The sequence below is a fragment of the Tachypleus tridentatus genome, chromosome 6 (assembly GCF_004210375.1).
Source record: "Tachypleus tridentatus isolate NWPU-2018 chromosome 6, ASM421037v1, whole genome shotgun sequence".
Lineage (NCBI taxonomy): Eukaryota > Metazoa > Arthropoda > Merostomata > Xiphosura > Limulidae > Tachypleus > Tachypleus tridentatus.
This window is the reverse complement of record NC_134830.1, coordinates 115,036,683-115,058,608: the sequence shown is the minus strand read 5'-3', so window position 1 is coordinate 115,058,608 and position 21,926 is coordinate 115,036,683. Positions and strand designations below refer to the sequence as shown.

The window sequence follows — 21,926 nt, the reverse complement described above, 5'->3', positions numbered from 1 at the left end:
AAATATAGTAGTAGTTGTCTGAGTGTGTATTTATACATGTATGTTTGTAAATGATGTATTGTTTGCACTTGAGTATTTCATCACCATATGTTATTTATACATCACACAGTAATATAAGCTCCTGTGATAGATGTAGATAAATTGAAAGTTCCTTTAGATATATGAATATGTTTTTATTTTTCCTCATCTTTTTATAAATTGTTATTTCCAATAAATCACATTACTGAGTAGTAGTAGTAGTAGTACAGTGTGTATATATTTTTTTATTAGGCTTTCGTAGTCTTCAACTGGAGCATGTAATTAATAGTAACAGAAAATTAAGTTAAAGTTCACTTTGATAATACATAAACTTTTCCATACTATTCAAATCTGTAACTGGTAGCAAAGTAATCATTATGCTATTATTTCTTCTTTGATTGTAAAAGAAAAAACAAATATTTTTTCTCTCTCTAACCAATACATCCACTCTCCCAGAGTGAAGCTAAGCAGTATGTGTGCATGTAAATTGATGTATATTCTTTAAAAGTATATTCAGCTTACACCATTTCTTGACTAGTGTCCTGAGGAAAAAGCATCGTTTCTATCAAGGATTACATTCTGGTGGTTCACTGGGTAAGTTTAACTAAAGAGTTCTGCGTAATTAGATTAGAAAGAATGTTAAAAGTAGTCATTACTAGTTAATTAAAAGATATTTCAGACTATGCTGTTAACCTCTCAGTAGAACAAATAGCTAGTTCCAAAAGTTTTTGTGCATGTGCCAAGCCTTTGATCAAGCCCTCACACTTGTACCATGAACTGTACTATTCTTTGTTGCAACCAGCAGTAGACTATACCTCTCCATCAGTCGGAGGGTGCCACATCCATCTTATCCAATAGCTCATTCTTTCGTTGTTTTTTAACAAATTACTAAACAAAGGATCTTTTGTGATACTTCTAGCTTTCATGTTAAATTTAATTTTAGTTACATCTTGTAACATTAATTATTATCTTTTCTTGTATCAGTTTGATTTCTTTTCATAATCAAGTCATGAAACTTTAGATATATAATACAAAGACTATTATATGATTTCCTTCAAAGGAATAACTTCAATTGTTATTGACTCTTATTTAGGGTTTCAACAGAGGCTAATAATTACTTTTGCTTTTGTCAATACAACAATGACTAACTGTAACACAAATGAAAAAGGAAATGAAATGATGTACAAAATAATTTAAATTACATCCATTTCATGAATCTTATTGAAACTTTTTGAATTCCAGTAAGACACAGGAGTTGTCTATTCTACTTGAAAGGTGGTTGCAAGTATTCCTGATGGTGAGCATAATACTTCAAATGTTTGGTTTTATCTTACATACTTTATCTTTTCCTATACCCTGTATTTGTTTCTGGTTCTTCTGTTCCTGACTAGGATGAAGTAATCCATGTGTATCCTTCTCTGCACTGATCACTTAGGGTTGTGATTTTATTTTATTGTACTGCAGATGTTTTTACTGGTTCAGAGACCAAGGGTAGGTCTCTGGATAGAGCTAGTGTGCCAGGTTCATTAGTTTCAGAATATGCCTTGTACTTTCAGATAATTGTGCATTAAACAAGCAATAGTCAATCTCTTATGATGGATGGTAGATGATTGTTTGCTGCTGCCTTTCTTCTAGTCAGTAGTTTAAAACTTACCTTAAATACAGGTACCAGTTTTCACAAGGATTGATATTCCATGAAAAGACTGGTTTACTAGGAAAGGTCAAACTTGTATATTCTTGTTGTTTTCTCAATTTCTTCTTCAGTTGCTCAGTTAACTTAATTTCTTTGTTTCTGGAACTCGCTTGGTCAGGATGCCTTAATTTCTGGAATATGAGTGTTAGGATCTTAGTTTGCACATCCTGTGAGGCAATGTGTTATTGAAAGTTATTTTTCTACTTCTCATCTTACCCTGTGACCCCGTTCCAGTGCCCCTTATTTAGAGCCTTGGCAATGCATTATTTTTGAAGCCATCTCTTGAATCTCGTTCTATGGGACCTCAGCTCTTACAATATGGCCACCTGTTTATTCACTTAGAAAAGAACTCTTGAGTCACACAGGAGCTTTCTCTGTCTTTCAGGGCTAATGCTTTATTTGTTTTTATTCTTGCCCTGAGGGATATTGTATGGAGGGATGCACGTAATGGGTCTGTCTGTTCACAACTATTTAGATGTTTGGCTCTTCCTAGCTGTGTCCTGGGATGCAGCTTTTGTTGTGACTTCCATTTTCTTCAGAAGTTTACTCATTTGGTTTAGTCGGTCAGGCTCTCTTAAATTGATGTTGATTCTCACTCCATATGTAATTCATTTGGGAGTCTTTCTCATCTCCTTTGGATAGCCTTCAACTTTATATCCTTGAGATATAAAGATTTTGTGTAGTCTTTTCTTTCTGTGGCAGAGGTTCTTTCTTGGTTGTGATTTCTGCTCTTTCACCTCTTGGTAACACAGGAGCTTCTTGCTCTTCAACCTTGAAAGTCCCTTTGTATTAGCCTTTGACATTAATCTTTTGCCATGGCATGTTGTGCTTTCTTTTCATGGTGATGTTTGTGTGGTCTTTTACATGTTTTCTTGCAGAGTACCATCATTAGTCATTCACTGTTGTAGTCCATTCTTTTGATACTGGAGCCTTTGTTCACAGGACTTTGACAAGTTCTCTGTTTGAAACTTTAACTACTAATTTCATGAATCATCCTTTATTTCATTTTCTACACTCTTATGGAAGATATACTTAGATAATTGTGTCACTGACACTATTTTTCACAGGATTAGGTTCATTCTAAACTGTTTATTCCATCCCAAGACTTGAGGTATGTTGGAGGAGGATTAGATGTGTTTTTTTTCTCCAATCACCTTCCCTTCAGTTGATTTATTGTAAGATTGTTCCTATCCCAATTTTCTATTTTATACTCTATGGAAAGTATGATGTTACCTTGCTAGCACTATTCCCTTTAAAGGCAAATGATATAATTTGTTCTTGCTGTGGTATCTCTAATTCTCTAGTTTACTCATTTTGAGTAGACAAGTTAAGTAACTTATCTGACTTATCTTTATCATTTTACCATCCATCAAATTTTTCACCTCTCAGTTTCTCTTGTCTCTGCCTCTCATTTTCCTTAGGTTGTGAACAAATCCATTTAACTTTTTGTCACATTACTTACATCACATAGTCTAGGGTTTTTATTTATTGAATGGTGACACAGCAAGCTGGTGCTCTTCTTCAGATCATGGTTGTAAGTTGTATGATCTGATGAAGGGTGCTAGCTCAAAACATCATCCTTCTTTAAATGAAAATACAAAAAAAATCTTAGAAATTGTTCAACCTGTTATTTAATTTTCATATATTTGTCCTCTAAGTGGATTTAACAGTATGTTTCATTGAAATGTTAAGTTGACCTTATTACTTCACAATGACCAAATCAATTGTCATTTCCCCACCCAGTTGGGTCATCTTTCTCAATGATATCCCATTTTGTTTCCCCTTTGAGACATTTTCTAAATCAACTTTGAACATTCATCTTTTACATCAATGATCATTGTCTACAGATTTATGGTTAACTCTTATATGTTCCTTTATTAGAAAAAATGTATTATTTTTTGGAGTAGCTTTTGATGTTATCATACTGTTGCCTCCATTTAGCCATGACCATTTGCCAATCATTGTTAGTGCTTTAGAAGGTTTGTTTCATGTTTTCTTTTTCCCCTAACTTTTTCTTTTATCTTGCTTATTCTCTTTTTGTATCTTTAATAACTTGCTTTCCATACCATTTTCTATGAAGTCATCTTTTTTTCTGTTACTCATTTGATGTAGGAGAAGATATGAAATTTATGACTTTACTGCTTTTTATACTCATTTTCCTTTAGAACCTACCTTCCAAATATTTGGGCTTCAAAAGAAGGTAACCACGTTTTTTATCACTAATTTTATTGCCCATCTACTTACCCTTTTAAGTCCAGTCAGTACTGTTCATTGCTGTATTAAAAAGAATCATTCAAAGAAACTTTAAGTAGGCAGTTTGTACCTAATACAGTATCTTGCTAATAAATCATCTTCTGCAATTGATCTGTTTCGTGTCATGGTGCACCTGCACACCTTTCAAGTGAATTTCTAAATTATATCAAATTCACAATTTGCTTATGTGTTTGGCTTCCATACTCATTATCCATGAAAGGGCATTTTAGCAGGCTAGCATATGAACAAATCCAAGTACACTTGTAAAATTCTAGTTATATCACACACTGCTACCTCTTTAGCATTAGGGTTCCATCTGCTCTCTGTAGTTATTTTTCAAGCAAGATGGAATCCATAGTATGGGAGTTATTCTCTGTTGAATAATTATTTACTGCTGGGTCTAAACTTGTGTTGTGTATGATGATACAAGTCTCAAATTCTGCTTATCATCCATGTTAAAAAGTTACATTAGTGTCTGGAGTTAGGAAGAAATTTGATTAAAAATGTCTCCTTTCCTAAGATATGATTTGTTTGTACAGTTTCTACAACTTCTAGAACTTTTGAAGAAATCTACTTGTTTCTCTGATAATACTTAGTACTTACTCATAATTTACAGTATTTTCAAATTTTAGGAGAATCTATATTTTTATGTATTCTAAAGGTTACTTATTTACTAAGTTAATATCGTTTTGTTTTTCTAAAGCTGAATGTATGTTTCATGCTAACTTATTGTATTTTCTTTTAGTATGGCCATATTGGGATATCAAAAACCATTAGTTATGGAAGATATGTGGAAACTTAGTACTAAAAATTCAACAGCCGGAATATTGTCAGAGTTCGATAAATATTGGATACCTGCTCTGAAGAAAGTTGTATGGTACGCTGAAGCATACGATTTTAGGTTTTTTTATTAATTGTTTTCAATATCTGGTAATCTTCAAGATTGATAGCTGAAAATGAACGAAATGGCAATGGTACCAACAACAGATGTTTGACACTTTTGAAATAAAAAACATATATTTAATACTTAAACATTTTAGAATATAGGTATTATATCTTCAGAAAGATGTATTAAACAAGGGGAAAAGTGAGACTCAATAATTTATATCTTTATGAAGTTTAAACGCTTTCTAACGAGGAATTATAATACAAAGTAAAATAATTAATTAGATAAAATATTTTAGAACAGATGTAGAATACATATTTTACATTATTACAGTTTTTTTGTGTGTTTTTTTCTGAATTATATAAGTTATTTAAAACAGACTTGATTGAACTGAAGTTGCATTATTGATTAAGGTTTGACTTTATTTGCAAATAGATACTCTCTCATTAATTAAGAATTAATTATTTAATAATACAGATAAAATAACTGAATTTTTTATTCAGAATGAGATGGTTGATGCTTTCATTACAAATGCAGAGTACCAAACTGAATTGGAAAACATTCCTCGAATTTTCCAGTTTCCTCAGTTGTTAAAAAATAACTATAAATGTTTCAAAAATATATTTTATTCACTTTTGTATGTGACTATTTATTACCTACAACATTGCCATTCAAATTGTCTTGAAATGAGCTGTTTGACTTATAAATTTCTTCTTCTGTGAAATGAGGCTGAAAAGGTGCCCTACATATTAATGTTGCTAATTTTTAATGCTCATATCTTTTATAATAATATCCAGTTTTTGTTTGTTTTGAAAATTCACTTGCACCTCATAATTTAAACGGATGTACATGTACAGTTGTTTTCAATAGACATAAATGATAGATGTAGTACAATAACATATTAAAAAGATTATCATTGTTTTTAAAAATATCTAATGTTAAGTCATTGAATAATATTATGAGGTTATTTATTGATAGTATTAAGTGCTGTAAAGTTAAAAATATGCAAAAATTGTATTTTTACTTTATTTCTTCATTGAACATAGGCTATACTTAATAAATACTGAACCAATATTAGGCCTCAGACAAGTGGACTTAATAATTTTTGTGTCTATGATTAGAATTTTTTTGTTTTATTCTAGAACAGTATTTAAAGACGTACAAATGTAATAAAGGTACTAATTTGACCACAGATGCTTTGTGGGTCTCTGCTAGTTGTTATGATTAGAAGCTTATTAAATAACACATTTCTTCATTAATAGTAAAAACAAGATTCTGCAGTCAACAAAAGATAATGATGCCAAGAAAGTTGCAGATAAAAGTCACGTTAACATTATGTGGCCTATTTTGAAAACATTTCCACTACAGTTGTTTGTTGCTGGACTCTTGAAACTTGTTGGAAGTTTAATTGCATTTGTCAATCCACAGCTTTTAGCGTAAGTTTTGTATTTGTGTATCTTCTAGCAGTAACGTATATGTTTCATTACTGGTATTTTGTTTTGTTCTAGCTCTTGTAACTATATGTACTATACATACATACATATGCACACACACACACACACATATGTAGGTACGTAAATAAATAGATAGACACGTGAAAATAATAAACTGTTAAAAATTTAAAAAAAAATTCTCATTAGCACAGTAGGAAGTTAATATTTTCTTAATTCAACTTGTATCTAGTATGTTATGTTTGCTAAAGATAAACTTTAATGGTGTAAGAGTGTACCATTTTTTGCTTACTTAAAATAATGTTTTTGGTAGTACTTTTTCATAGCTGCAACAGTTCATTAGCCTCTAGAGACTTCAAAGTTGTTCAGTTATGATAATGTACCAGTTTTTCATTTATATTAACGAAAATGCTTATAGTTCAATCATGTAATAATTTCTACCAGAAGAACTGCTAAAATTATACAATAATAATTACAAGTACGAGTGCAAGTGACAGGTGAACTACATAAAACTTCTGTGGCCATTTGTCCTTATTCATCGATTGGACACTGTTGTTGCTTGTGGTGTTTTCAGTCTTTAACTAAAAAAACACCTGATGAGGTTGGGCATTCTTAGTTATATTATCAAACACTGAACAGAGTTACCACATTAAAGTTTCGTATACCAAACCTATAACATACCAGAGATTTATTTATTATAATTAAGGATATTTAATAAAATATATTAACATAACCACAAACTGTAAATTACTTTGAGTTATAGAAACACGTATAAACTTTCGTTTTATTTAGTGAGTGACAAGTTTCAGTGAGATGTACATCTATTGAAAGTGTAGCCTGTTTGAATACATGAATGGTATTGTATCTGGTATAGTTTCACTGATCTTGCTAAAGAAAGTCTATCCTAAGACCACAGTTGTAAGTGAGGAAAACATATGGCCAAAATAAAAAAAAATTATTCCTTTCCTTTAGTGACTACGTTAATTACATGATTTCACACAGAGTAACAACCAAATCATTGCAATCAACTCATCTGCACAATCTTTGGTGAAGTTGAATAAAACCATAAGTGTGAAAAGTTAAATAATTAGGCTCGTATTGAAGTATATGCATTTGATTGAAAAATATTATTTATATACTGGATTTACAATGCTAATAATACAATTTGTACTAATTATGCAATCTAAAGTGAGTCAATGGCCACACCATTGAAAACAATTGAAAAAGTGACTTTTATTTTATAAAATTGTTACTTTGAAATGTAGATTAGTGGATTTATGTTAGACTATTTAAGGCAAAGATAAAGAAAGTTATGCTCTATCTAAAGTTACAAGGTTAATTTATAAAATATTTTGAAGATAATAAACTAACGATGACTAATTCTTAAAAGCAGGAAAGTAATTTAAGAGAATTTAACATGGGACTTGAAGAATGTCAGAGATGACAAATATAATTTTAAATCCCTTTGATGTGGTAAATGCTTTAAATTTGTGTTGAAGTATGCAAAATTAAGTTTAAAAATTATTTAAATCTTATGAGGATCATGTTGAAGTATGTGAAGCTAAGTTAAAAGAAATTATTTAAATTGTATGGGAATCATGTTGAAGTATGTGAGGCAGAGCCACACTAACTGTGGCACAGTTGCACTGATAATCCACATTGTCAGTCTAACTCTCTCTATTTTCAATAAATCTTCATATCTTATCTGTTAGTTGTTCTATTCTTGCACTATACAAACTAGATCAATTTAAGGTGATATGCAGGGGCATTTTTGTAAGTTGTGATTCTTCAAATGAACATACAGGAAAATTAATATCTGAAGTTGTCATATAAATATTAAATAAGTTGGGAATTAAAGTTCAAAATGCACGTGGACAATTGTACAATAATGCAACAAATATATATGTATATACAATGGCCTACAAGTGCATCTTAAGAACATAAACTAATATATTGACTACATTCCTTGTGCAGCACATTCATTAAACTTAGTAGTCATGAATGCAGTGGAATGCTGAAAATGAGCATCAGTTTCTTTTTCATTTTCTTCAAACTTTGTACAATTTTTGTCCTCCTTCAACCAAGCATTGATAAAGTATATGTGATGACTAAAGAAGAAGTTACAGGCAGCCAGTTACTCTTAAGAACCTTAGTGGAACAAGATGGTCAACCAGATTAGTTTCAACAAAAAGTCTGTATGAAGCTATAACAGAAGGCATACCAACCTTGAAGATTTATCTGAGGATTTTGATGCAGGACAAGCAATCAAAAATGAAACTATCACTTTGATGAATAAAATGAAAATGTGAGATGCTGATTTTACAACATTTATGATGACCACTTGAAGTAAAAATGTATCTCAGAATGGCTGGTATGGGTATTTGCACTTTTACTAATGAAGCAGAGAACAACGTTTTGATCTTATTAGGTCATTTTCAGAAGGTCAAAACGTTGTTCTCTGCTTCAGTAGTAAAAGTGTTAATACCCATACCAGCCTTCCTGAGATTCATGATTTTATGAAAGTGTTTTATTATGAAATGCTTCAAAGTTTTAATAGTACAAATGGTAAGCTTCAAGAAAAGAGCCTTAATATGTCTACTGCTGTAAAGCTTATTAGTTCACTAAAGGAATAAATTAAATTCACTATGTGAAGAATTCAATAAAATCAAAATTCATTCATGCTCATCAGCTTTCAAATACAGTAGAATAACAGTTCAGGAAACTGCTAAATGATGAGACTTCTGAAAGTATAATTAGCTTACCTGGAACTCAGAAGTTTTGCATAGAAAACTTCATGCCAGTAGTTGACAAACTGAAAATGTATTTTGAAAATTGGTTTGCTGCATATGAAGTGACAGAAATGAAGTTTGGTTCTTCTATTTAATTTCAAAAATTTAAATGATACTGAAATTTTTGCTGCAACTAAAAAATTGGGAGACATACTCTTGAAATATAGACAGTTTGTACAGCTTGTGAATTTGTTTTTATAGTAAAACACCTTCCACCCAGAAATGTATCAAAGCAATCACAAAAACAAACTTAAATCTCTTTTCCTATTGTTTCCTAACCCTTTGACGTGTCTGTGTTGCATCTGTTTATTTATGTTCAGCTATAATGGATTTATTTTTAAGTTGAAGGATTTCACCTTAAACTCAAGGTAACATCTGTTATTACATAACTGTTAAAAAACATCTACGCTTATGAATGCATAATACTGAATGGATCTTGACTTTTTTTATGTAATCAAAACATATGAATATTGTTGTTTGCAGCACAGTGCTATGCCTGTTAACAATATATTTCATCTGTATCCAGTATTTTTTATATAACAATAGGACAGAAGAGAAGTTTAGAACTGTGAAGTTTCTTGTATCATCTGATTATTTTACAAATACCAAAATTCGTTTGTTTGTTTTCCAGATGAAATGTTTTTTAGACTTTTTATACTAGTGATTTTTTGTTAACAGTTTGGTGATTGGGTACATAAGTGGAAATGAACCTTATTGGAGGGGTTTTTTCTATGCTTCACTGATGTTTTTTGCCTCAATGATTGAATCATTGTTTAATAGCCAGTATGAATACTTGGTATACTGTATAGCAATGAGAATTCGGTCATGTGTCACCTCAGCCTTATATCGTAAGGTAAGTATAGAGTACTTAAATACTTTTCAGCTGTTTTTGCATTATTGTGCATGCACTTCAATACCATTATGGAGGAAAAGGTTGTGTATAGGAACTCTGGATAAGTAACTGTTAATCAAAGAAAGTAATGGATGAATATATGATACTGTTATTGTAGATTAGTAAATTAATGAATAGCCAATGTATTTTTCACAACTTCACAGTGCTAATAAGTACTAGAAGTAATACATTGTATACATTTTTTTATACTTAAATGCTAAAGAATTTTGTTGTTGTTTTTTATGTGTGGGAGATTTAAAAGCTTTCATTTCTCAGAATGATTTTAAAGAATGTTTCTTTAGCTCATTGGAAAGCATTATAATGTAATGTAAAAATTTGGTATTTTTAACTTGTAAAAAATTATTTTAAAATATATATATATGTACATTGTGATTGAAGGCAGATGCAATGATTAATGAGTGTACCATTTTTTGATTACTTAAAATAACGTCTTTGGCAGTACTTTTTCATAGCTGCAACAATTGATTAGCCTCTAGAGACTTTAAAGTTGTTCAGTTATGATAATGTACCAGTTTTACATTTATATTAACGAAAATGCTTATAGTTCAATCATGTAATAATTTCTACCAGAAACAAAAGGGAAGTGAATCTATGAACTAAGTTTTGAAACTTTTGCCCACCAAGCATATGAAATTTAGGATCAAACATGTAAATATATGTATTTTTCTATCATGTAGTCACTACAGTTGTCGAACTCTGCTAGAAAGAAATTCACAGTGGGAGAGATTGTGAACCTAATGGCTGTAGACACACAGAGGGTGATGGAGTTTGTTCAAATTGTCAATATAATATGGGCTGCCCCTCTTCAGATTGGTGTCTGTCTTTGGCTTCTATGGCAACATCTTGGTGTATCAACACTTGGAGGTTTTGGTGTAATGATTCTCTTGTTTCCTTTAAATGGATTTATCACAGCAAAACTGAGAAATCTACAGGTACTTGAAATGGATATTAACATAATACAATGTGGATAAAATGTGTTTGTTTTTTTCTAACACATGGTAGTTTATTACAGCAGTTTCAACACCTTTATAGAGTATTCCATTATTATGTCTGATAAAAGCTGAAGAGTGTGTACATAATGTCTTCACTAAGGTGTAAAAGAGCATTTTTAATGACGACAGTTTAAATTATTATATGCAGAGGTAAAGGACCTTTAATAGTATTACATTACATAGTACCTCTAATGTTTTCTTTGTAAGACAAATTCTAATTCTGAAGTTAATAATTAAGTTCTAATCATTTGTACAACAAAATCACTCATATAAATAAATAAATAAATGGATTTTGAAGGAATTTTTCATTAACTTGTGATTAAAGCTAGCTGCCTGTATAAATGAGAACTAAAAATTAATCCAGAAAATAAAGTACCTCCATGGATTATAACTAAACATTAATCCAATAAATATAAGGTACCTTTTTGATTAGAGCCAAAAATTAACCCAATAAATAAACTACCAGTCATATCTGAGTTTCAAAAAATAATTTTGGTTTTAGTTATTATTTCATTTTGCTTGTTAATAGTAGTTTTAGTTTATTACATGTTATTAGTTTCTATTTCATTTTACCTGTTAGTAATAATTTTATTTTTGGCATTACAGTTTCAGTTGGTTTTAGTTTTTACCCATTTTTAGTTAGGTTTCTACTTCATTTTTTCACGTTAATAATATTTTTATCGTTGACATTACGTTTTGAATTTTAATTCCATATTGCTTATTTAATAATAGTTTCCATTTTAGTTTTGAGTATTTGATGTTAATGTTAGTTGTCATTCCCTTTTAAGTTCATAAAGTAATTCTCTTAAGTGTATAATGACTAGTACTCACTGTGGCAATTTACATCTTCCAAACAACATATTTTGTAAAAAAAAACAAAAAACTTGCAAGTGTACCAGTTAGCTACAATCCAGAGATCAGAACAGAACCAACTCTGATTACAGTGCATGCTGTTACATATTACAATTTCAAATAGCTTGAAACTGAGTTAAATTTTTATTTTAATATTGAACTTAATTAAATATAGATATTTATCAAATTTATAATGTTTGCAAACAATTTTCTTTATTAATATAAATATATTTTAATATACAAACAGTAAAGAATTTATAATAATGGGTATTACAAATAATTATTTATATACAAAAGTTTCACAAACTTACAAACAGTATTGAGTCTTCTATCTGATCCAGAACTTCCTTGTTATCTTATCAAGGGTTTGTGACAGGCAAATTAATTCTGAGTTGATATAGGTACAATTCATTTAACAGCTGGCTTGCTCTTCAGTAATCATATATGAGTTTTTCACTACTAAAATTAAATAATGTCTTCATAAAAATACTAATGCCTGATGTCAATCTGCTGAAGTTAAACAATTTGTAATGTTCCTGGTCAAATATCTGTAGTTTTCCAATTAATAATCGTTTTCCAAGGTTTCTAATATACCAACTGTAGCAAACCAACAATATAAACTGTTTCGTCATGTTGTGATAGTTACCTTTTATAAGTTTGAGAGAAGAGTTTCTTGAAATTTCAGCTAAGGAAACAATGCTAATATTTACATGCATATGTATATTGTTAATTCTTACACTCAAAAGTCTTCTACAAGTTTAGTGACTAGGTGGGAATTTTGCAATACACATTTAATAATATAAGATATGTGCATTTCTAAATATATATTTAATTGAAACAAACACAAATATTAAAATAAATGTACAATAGCAATTCTGTCATGCTACTGAATAGACACCAGAGATAAATATTTAAACTTACAACATAAAAATTATAAAACAATTTTGAAAAATAACTTATTTATAGTTATTAGTCTCTATTATAATTGTGAGTATGTGGCAAAAAGGATTACTAATTCTGTGCTGACAGTTATGCCTAGTAAACTCAGTAGCATTCACATACTGAACCTTATTATTCTTTCCAAATCTATAAGAAATTTTAAGACACTTTCCTTTGAGAAAAAATTAGTTGAAAGTTGATTTATTTACATGTGAACAATTTTTTACAAACTACTGGCCACCAGAGTCTCATTTGTTATTAACAAACTTAAACAAGAACTTTCACCAAAGAGGATTTCACAGCACTGAGTATTATATGGCATTATTAAATATCAAGGATGAACTCAACAAAAGTTCACAATTTGTGAACTAATTTCTTCAATATAAAGAAAAGTAAGTGTATCTTGTCAGCATCACCCGAAGTTTTCGTTTTTCTTAAAAAAACTTCAAGATAGCTCTTTCAAATGTTGTTGATTGAGTTTAAGCCAAACTCTCTTTTCCAAAGCAATACTGGTTTCTGTTGCACTGATCTGTTTCATAAATACCATGAACAGAAAAAATTATTTAAACACATTCTTAACACGTTGACTCCCACACGACCCACTGGTGGGTCATGATAGTCTTTCAGTAAGATACCTATTAGTGAGTTGTGCTCTGTTTTCGTTTGAAAGGGCCACTTATTGGCTGGGACACGACAGCGTCATATACACTCTTCCTAGAAAAAGTAATCATAAAATGACTAGTGGGAACCTTAAAAGTATATGTATACTAGGCTTGGGAGCTAACGTGTTAAGAATGACTGGTGTAAGGAGTGGTTTAAATGATATTCTTGAGGGCCAGTAATCTAAGGTATTTGGATAAAACAAATATACTCTAGCATTTTGAACTTCAGTGAGGTAGAACATTAGTTGGGACCCCACCATAAAACTGGTAGTTGCTGACTGACTTCTGTTGCTTCCAAAGTTTTTCAACTTTTCAAACAAATATCCACATTTCTTCAAAACAGAATGTTATGTCAGTAACTGAAACTGTTTCTTGTTCTCCTTCAAAATGTGGCTGTTCAGTGTGTTCATTAGTGTTTTCTGTAGAAACTGAAGACAATGCAGAATGGAAATCAGCAGTACCCTTTTTTTCTTGTAATTGCAATGAAAAATATTTTTGCAACACTTAAAAGATGCTGTATGTCTTGGTTTTTTTTTATGATGGTCAAGAAGACAGACTTCTGCTGTTAATGGTGGAAAATTTGTGTTTTCAGAGTATATCAAAATATCAAAATCATTTGGAGAATTGATTATTTGCAAAATTTCCAAGGTCTTTGCAAGTAGTATGGCTGTTCATAAACTTCTTAATGTGGCATCATAGGTCAGGCAAGGATAGACAACATAATGGGTTTGTCTGCTTGAAGTGTATTCATATGGAAAACTAATGGCTGCAACAAACGTTTTATATCTTCCAACTCTGACCACTCACTGAAGGGAAGTGAATCTATTAACTAAGTTTTGAAACTTTTGCCCACCAAGCATATGAAATTTAGGGTCAAACATTTTTATCTAGTTTTGGAATGATTTACTGTCAATTATAGCTATTGGCAGTGATATGCAAATAAACCTATCAATCAGAGAATTTTTTCAATTCAGGTATTTTGAAGAAGATTCAATCTATTGAAGTACAGTCATGTGAAAAAGTTAGGACGCTCTATGAAAGCCTGTGTATTTTTGTAACATTTTTGGATATATAGATATTTAATCTCAATTTCAACAATACTGAGATATTATAGGAATATAACTAAACAATTAAAACTGAAGAAAAGACTTTTCAAGATCTTCTGTAAATGTAATTCTACAAAAATGCATATTCTAACTGAGGAAAATGTTAGGATACCCCCACATTTATTCCCACTTAAAATGGCTCAACTCACACACAGGTGCATCACACCAGGTGCACATGATTAGAAGATCGTTACTCAGCATTTTGAATGAGGCTTGCTCTGTTTAATTTCAGACATTTAGTTTGGTGTGCTCCTGACTGTTGAAGTGAGAGTGAGCACCATGGTGAGAGCAAAAGAGCTGTCTGAGGCCTTCAGAAAGAAAATTGTAGCAGCTTATGAGTCTGGTAAGGGATTTAAAAAGATTTAAAAAGATTTTGAAATCAGCCATTTTACTGTCTGGAAAATAGTCAACAAATGGAGGGCTTTCAAAACAACTGCCAACATGTCCAGGTCTGGTCGTCTAAGCAAGTTCACCCTGAGAGCAGACTGCAAGATGCTAAAAGAGGTCTTCAAACACCCTAACATGTCATCCTTAGACCTACAGCAGGTTCTGGCTACTGTTGATGTGAAAATGCATGCCTCTACAATCAGAAAGAGACTGCACAAGTTTAACTTGCATGGGAGGTGTGCAAGGAGGAAACCTTTGCTCTCTAAGAGAAACATCAAGGTCAGACTGAAGTTTGGCAGAGAGAATGTAGACAAAGACCAGGACTTCTGGAATAATGTTCTTTGGACAGATGAGTCCAGAATTGAATTATTTGGACACTAGAACAGAGGACATGTTTGGCGTAAACCAAATACAGCATTCCAGGAAAATAACCTCATACCAACTGTAAAGCATGGAGGTGGAAGTGTCATGGTTTGGGGCTGCTTTGCTCCAGCAGGACCTGGACAGCTCACAATCATAGAATTCACCATGAATTCTACTGTGTATCAGAGGGTGCTTGAGGATCATGTGAGACCATCTGTAAGAAAATTAAAGCTGAAGCAGAACTGGACCCTGCAACACGACAATGACCCAAAACATACCAGTAAATCCACTTAGGACTGGCTGAAAACTAAGAAATGGAGAGTCCTGGAATGGTCGAGTCAAAGCCCAGATCTTAATCCCATTGAGATGCTGTGGGGTGACTTGAAACGGGCTGTACATGCAAGAAACCCCTCAAACATCTCACAGCTTAAAGAATTCTGCATTGCAGAGTGGGGTAAACTTTCTTCAGACCAATGTCAAAGACTGGTAGATGGCTACAAGAAGCGTCTCACTGCAGTTATTTCAACCAAAGGGGGTAACACTAGCTATTAGGGAGTAGGGTGTCCTAACTTTTTCCTCAGAATATGCATTTTCATAGAATTACATTTACAGAAGATCTCAAAAAGTCTTTTTTTTCAGTTTTAATTGTTTAGTTATATTCCTGTAATCTCTCAGTATTGTTGAAATTGAGATTAAATATCTATGTATCCAAAAATGTTACAAAAATACACAGGCTTTCATAGGGTGTCCTAACTTTTTCACATGACTGTATAAGTGACAGAAAGACCAGCAGTTTTTCTTGTTTAAAGTTTGACTGACCTTTGCCACTGGATTCCTTGATAAATCCCTTGCTCTTTTTATTCTTTCTGCTTATCAACAGCAATACAGAATTCATTGCAGATTTGTTGGTGGTTTTTGACCAAATGTACTTTTAATGTGGAGTTCTTAACAGCTAAAAGCATGCTGCAGCCCACAACCAAACATTTTCTTTTTTTACTTTGCAAATAGTTGAAATGTGGCCAAATAGGCATTACTTTTCTTTCCCTTTCTCTCACAGGAGTCATGACACTTGCATTGGCCATGTTTCCTGGACAGTCAGAGAACATTAGAGATGTTTGGCTGTAAAATATGCTTGTGCATCCTGTATTTACTTAAAGTAGATGGAGAAAAGTCAGGAGACCATAGATATTTCAACACCAATCCCATGAGGAACTAGATTGGCTGCATCATCAAGTACTAGATTAGGGTTACATAAATCATGTGAAGTAATTAATGTGTACATTATAACTGGAACCTAATTCCACAATTTGATATTTAGTTTTTCAAAAAAACATGCTTGTTTTGTTGCTGTTTTGAGATATTTAATTTATGATGAATACTCTGCCTAAACAATCTATCAAAGAATACTTAATTTGAAGATATATTTAGATTTACATTTGATTTCATTTAAGTATTACCTTTTAATTTTTAAAACAATTTAGTTTTTGTTAACCAAAATTTATTATTTTTTGTTTTTATTTCGTTTATGTGAAGAAAAATATTGCTCTAAGGTACAAAAGAAATAGAACTAAAATCAACCTAGTAAATAAGGTACCTAGATAGATTAGAACTAAAAATTAATTCAATCACAAAATTATTTAATGTAAAAGCTTAGCTATGGTAATGTTTCGTTATTAAAAGTACTTCTTACAATAAAATAAATAAATAAAGCAGATTAGTCTATAACTAAAATAATGTTAATGAAATAAGTTACAAAACAACACAGAAAAGTACACAAATAAAATATTTAATTTTTCATTTATTTATCTACAGAACGTTGAATTCAACAAACAGTTAGAAATTGTTATTTTGTTATGGCTTTAACATGGTGCTTTGATGGAAATTCTACACTTGGTATGTTTCATTATTTATGACCCTACTTTGTAAGGCTGAATTTTTATTTGTATGAGGAAATTATAAAATAATGTGGTGAAGGAAATAACTTACAGAATTATGCTTATTCATTTACTTCCTTTTCCTGTCACTTGATTTTGTAGGTTCAACTAATGAAAGAGAAAGACATACGCATCAAGCTAATGAACGAAATTCTTAATGGGATAAAAGTCCTCAAACTTTATGCGTGGGAAAAATCATTCCAGAAACAAGTGAAAAATATAAGGGCAAAAGAAATAGGTATTTTAACAACACAGTCTTACTATTCAGCAGCTATATACTTTGCTTTCACATGTGCTCCGTTTCTGGTAAGTATGTTTTTTTGTTCTCTTTTTTTAGTATTTTTGAGGTCATGTTTTCCATACTTGCTGACTGTAACACTGTGTTCATAGATGCATACATTGTCTTCTAATCCTGTGCTATTACTATTGATAATTTCTTTTGAGAGTTGTTGATTTAATCTAAGTAGAAATTGTTTTTGCTTTCACTTTTGTTTAAATCTCATAATCTGGCATCATTTGCAAAATAAACTGCACTTTTGGAAGATAAATAAAGTGACATAAAAATTGTACATGAAATGATAATATTATAAAATATAGTTATTTTTTCAAGCAGATTAAATTCAACCAGAACTGCTTTATTATGATTTACATTAGTTGGTATTTCTGAGACATTGTCTCTAATTGTGTATGGTGTTTAAGCTGCCAGAGAATGATAATTAAACTGATAATAGGTGTGATATTATGTCACAATGAGATGTTCATTTTTGTTGTAAAGGAATTCACTTGATACTGTTGTGATTCATCTTTTATTGATTTTAATACATTTTAGATGCTAGCTACAAAGATATCAACATATAAACTTAAATGGTTTTCACGAACTGAAATGAAATAAAGCTCCTCTATTTTCCTCTTTACTGTTCCGTAACTCAAAAAACAGATGTGTGTAATAAAATGTTAGTTCTTTGATTACCATTGTGGGTACATTATGTGTTCTTGCATAGCTCATAGAACATGTGCAAATGTAATGAAATATATAGAATTGTGGTATTTCACTCAATTCACATTCTTATTTAACCATACAAAATTAAATATTTGGCCATTAAAACAGGTTTTTTTTAAAACTAAAGACAATTTCTATCAAAGTTAACTCTGTGAGTACACACTCCAACTTCAAAGGTTTCAATTAGTTATTTCTTTTTATGCACTCATTAACAGCACAACTTGATCAGACATCCATGTTGTTACACATGTCAACAGAGTTTGAGAACTTATCAAAACATTTAAGCTGTAAACAAAATTCTAGAAAATTACTAAACACACCTTCCAATAAAAACAAAATCTACAAAATTGGCCTTTAAAAAATCATTATTATGCTGTATAGCATTATAAGAAATTATGATTAAAAATATTTGAGTATAAAAGGGCTGCTTTTATAATTTAAATAATATATTCAGAAAATAACATGCATCCATGAGAGTTTCTCTCAGTCGACCTTACACTTATACATGGTTTTTGAATGGCTCTCTTTCTCTTCTTTATATTCATATGCAATGCACAGACAGACATCTATTTTTCCAAACATATTATTCTATAAGATTGCTATTGAAATTAACATTTACAATAAAATTTCAGTGGATAATAAAACTGCAATTTGAGTAAAATCGACAAAGGCTTACAAATGCTTTTTGTAAAGAAGAGTAGGCCATGTTCTTGATGAATTTTTATGTTGGTCAGAACTAAAAGGAAAGAAATTACCAGAAATTACTTAATCAAAATACTTATTTTAACAAGATAGAGAAGAAACTAACAGCAAAAGAATGGAAATTTGAAACTTTATTTTTTTTCAATTAACTTGTTTTATTTTCTTTAATTTGCATATGGCAAAGAATAAATGTTTTACCAACAGGTAGCTTTAGCCAGTTTTGCTATGTATGTTCTCATTGACCCAAGCAATGTCTTGGATGCCAGTACTGCATTTGTTTCCCTTTCTCTGTTCAACATTCTACAAGTTCCATTGATATTTTTGCCCATGCTACTAACTTATGCAGCTATGGTAAGCATACTAGTTTTCTATTAGCATTTTGTCTTTTCTTTTAATAATGAGCTATTTTTATTATAGAAGTTAAACCATATGAAATAAAATAAATGCTTTGATTCTTAGACTCATCCTTGAAGCTTAGATGCTTTTAATGCTTTTTCTATCATGTGGGTAATTTAACAATCACAAATGCTTGTCACCAGCAAGTGAAGATTTTATATCTGATTAAACTTTCAACACATCATTCTGTAAGACACATAAGTCATACTTTAAACGTCTGTTTTTCTTATCAGTTTTGTTTTAACTATTACAAAATATTACTTACCTCGAAAGGACTTACAGCTGGCTTGATTTTGGTAGTAGTAAATTATATATTACATATATAGGTTCAGGAGATGTTATATGCATTTGAATATTTAACTAGTATTATTAAAGAAACAATATTAAATCCATTTTTACACTAATTCTTTAGTATCATAAAAAGGAATTTAATGTACACTAATTAGTGGTTGTTAAAGAAAAGTCATTCTTATACCAGTAATTGGATGTATTTTCTACCTACAGTAACTGGCCACTTTGTTAGGACCCCACCATCCTCCTCCTGCGTAATATTGGGCTGAAACCTTTCAATAAAAAGATTAGACTTAAGTTTAAAAATAAAACTATCTGATTCCTAAAATTTTCATTCCAAATATTGCTGAATATGGTTGAGATCCAATGATTATACTGATTAAGGATGATGACTGGAGTCACTGTCTCGATCATGAAAACTTTTCTGAATAACACAAATGCTCTGAATTATTTCATTATCATTATGAAAGAAACTTTATTCCATAGTAACTGTATTCAGATACATTCTGGATGTAATTCACCTTTCTAAAGGAATCCAAGAAAACTTCCCATGTTACAAGAACATTTCCAATCCTGTGTTAGCTCTCTTACATTTTTCGAAAAATGCATGTAGGATCAAGGAGTGGATGTTACAGGATGTCCTAAGAAAATTACCAGTCTACTTACCTTACTGCTTGTAAAGTGAAACATTATTTAAAATTATCGTAATACTATTGGTAAAAAAGATTAATAATATACTTGTTTATGTCACATCAGAATTGGTTGATATCAGTCTTATAATCTTACATGTACTTTCAGTTTGCGGTATCCCTGAATCGTATTAACACATTTTTGGGTTGCAATGAGATCAATCCTGACGCATTATCTCACAATGACAGGGAAGGTGAGAGTTATGTTTGTGTTAAGTATTTTTTCTTACCACATTAAACATTAGTCTAAAGACATGCAATGTCTTCAGAGCTACTTTGTATAATAAAATATTACTCCTAGTACTTTTTAACACTTGTACTTTATAAGTCTATATTAGCTTTCAAGGTACTATAACAGAATATATATTTGTGTTGTAGTTAATAGTCAACTGATTATGCACCACAAAATTAATTTGTGAAGTCAATTTTTTTCATTGTTAAATATAGGGACAATTTTCCTTTCAGTACCAATAATAGTATCTAACTAATTCATTTTAGTAACTGAAATTTAAATAATATATGACAATAATGTTGATTACTTTATTTTGGTCTATGTAAATAATAAATGTTAGATATTGTAAGATATCCAATATCATTCATCAGAGTACCAGTCAAAACGTTTTGAAACTCAGTTTTTAATTGCTGTTACAGGTCTGCAAATAAATATTTTTGCATTTGCATGATGTATGTTGATTATGTTACCATTTTTATCATGCATAAAATATAATTTTACTAAATATGGTGACACATACCAATTTTTATCATATAAGATAAAATCACAGCAATCTTTATTTTGTTGCTTGTCCTTTGTCCAGTTACTGTCTTCAAAGTAAGTTCAATAAAAACAGTTATCACAAATATAATTTTGAATTATAAAGTATGGCACTGTTCCAATCACAACTAATGTACAACATTCAGATGTCAAGTGCACACCTGCATATGAAGTTTAAAAAATTTAAATTAAAACAATAATTCTCTCTATTTCAATCATTTTAAGTGTAAAATATTCTGTAATTAATATTTTGTCATGTTGTAATATTTATTTAGTGTAACTGACAAAGAAAATGAAAAAAATCAAACTTTTTATCAACACAGCTCCAAAAAGGTTCATCTATAAAGATATAAACATTTCACATTTGGATTTCTTTTAGCTTTGTTATTGTGTGTGAGATGATATCTTGTGTAATGAACCTCTTGACTGTAAAACTAATATATATGTATATTGTGTTGTTTGTGCATAGGTATATGAAGTAAAGTGTTGTCACCACGTATAAGTCAAGTAGCAGCAAAGTATTCTACCTGTTATGAATGACTGTGTTACCTCTAGAGTTGAACTGTCCTAAGGCCTTACATGGCCAGGTGGTTAAGGCACTCGACTCGTATTCTGAGGTTCGCGGGTTCAAATCCCCTTCACGCCAAACATGCTCACCCTTTTAGCCGTGGGGGCATTATAAGTGACAGTCAATCTCACTATTCATTGATAAAAGAGTAGCCCAAGAGTTGGCAGTGGATGGTGATGACTAGCTGCCTTCCTTCTGGTCTTACATTGCTAAATTAGGGACAGCTAGCAGAGATAACCCTCATGTAGCTTTATGCAAAATTCATAAACG

General features: G+C 30.9%; 1 protein-coding gene across 3 annotated transcripts in view; it reads left to right on the top strand.

The window, feature by feature from the left end:
- Positions 1-21,926, top strand: part of LOC143253365 (multidrug resistance-associated protein 1-like) — a 59,438-nt gene that overhangs the window by 8,708 nt on the left and 28,804 nt on the right. For 2 of the 3 annotated variants that reach the window (XM_076507134.1, XM_076507136.1), the window contains exons 6-13: positions 557-612; positions 4,710-4,841; positions 6,113-6,286; positions 9,769-9,943; positions 10,681-10,935; positions 17,341-17,544; positions 19,145-19,291; positions 20,426-20,510. In XM_076507134.1, the coding sequence (XP_076363249.1) occupies positions 557-612; positions 4,710-4,841; positions 6,113-6,286; positions 9,769-9,943; positions 10,681-10,935; positions 17,341-17,544; positions 19,145-19,291; positions 20,426-20,510 (1,228 nt within the window). The remainder of the gene's footprint in view (positions 1-556; positions 613-4,709; positions 4,842-6,112; positions 6,287-9,768; positions 9,944-10,680; positions 10,936-17,340; positions 17,545-19,144; positions 19,292-20,425; positions 20,511-21,926) is intronic. The other variant, XM_076507135.1, reaches the window with a different exon arrangement.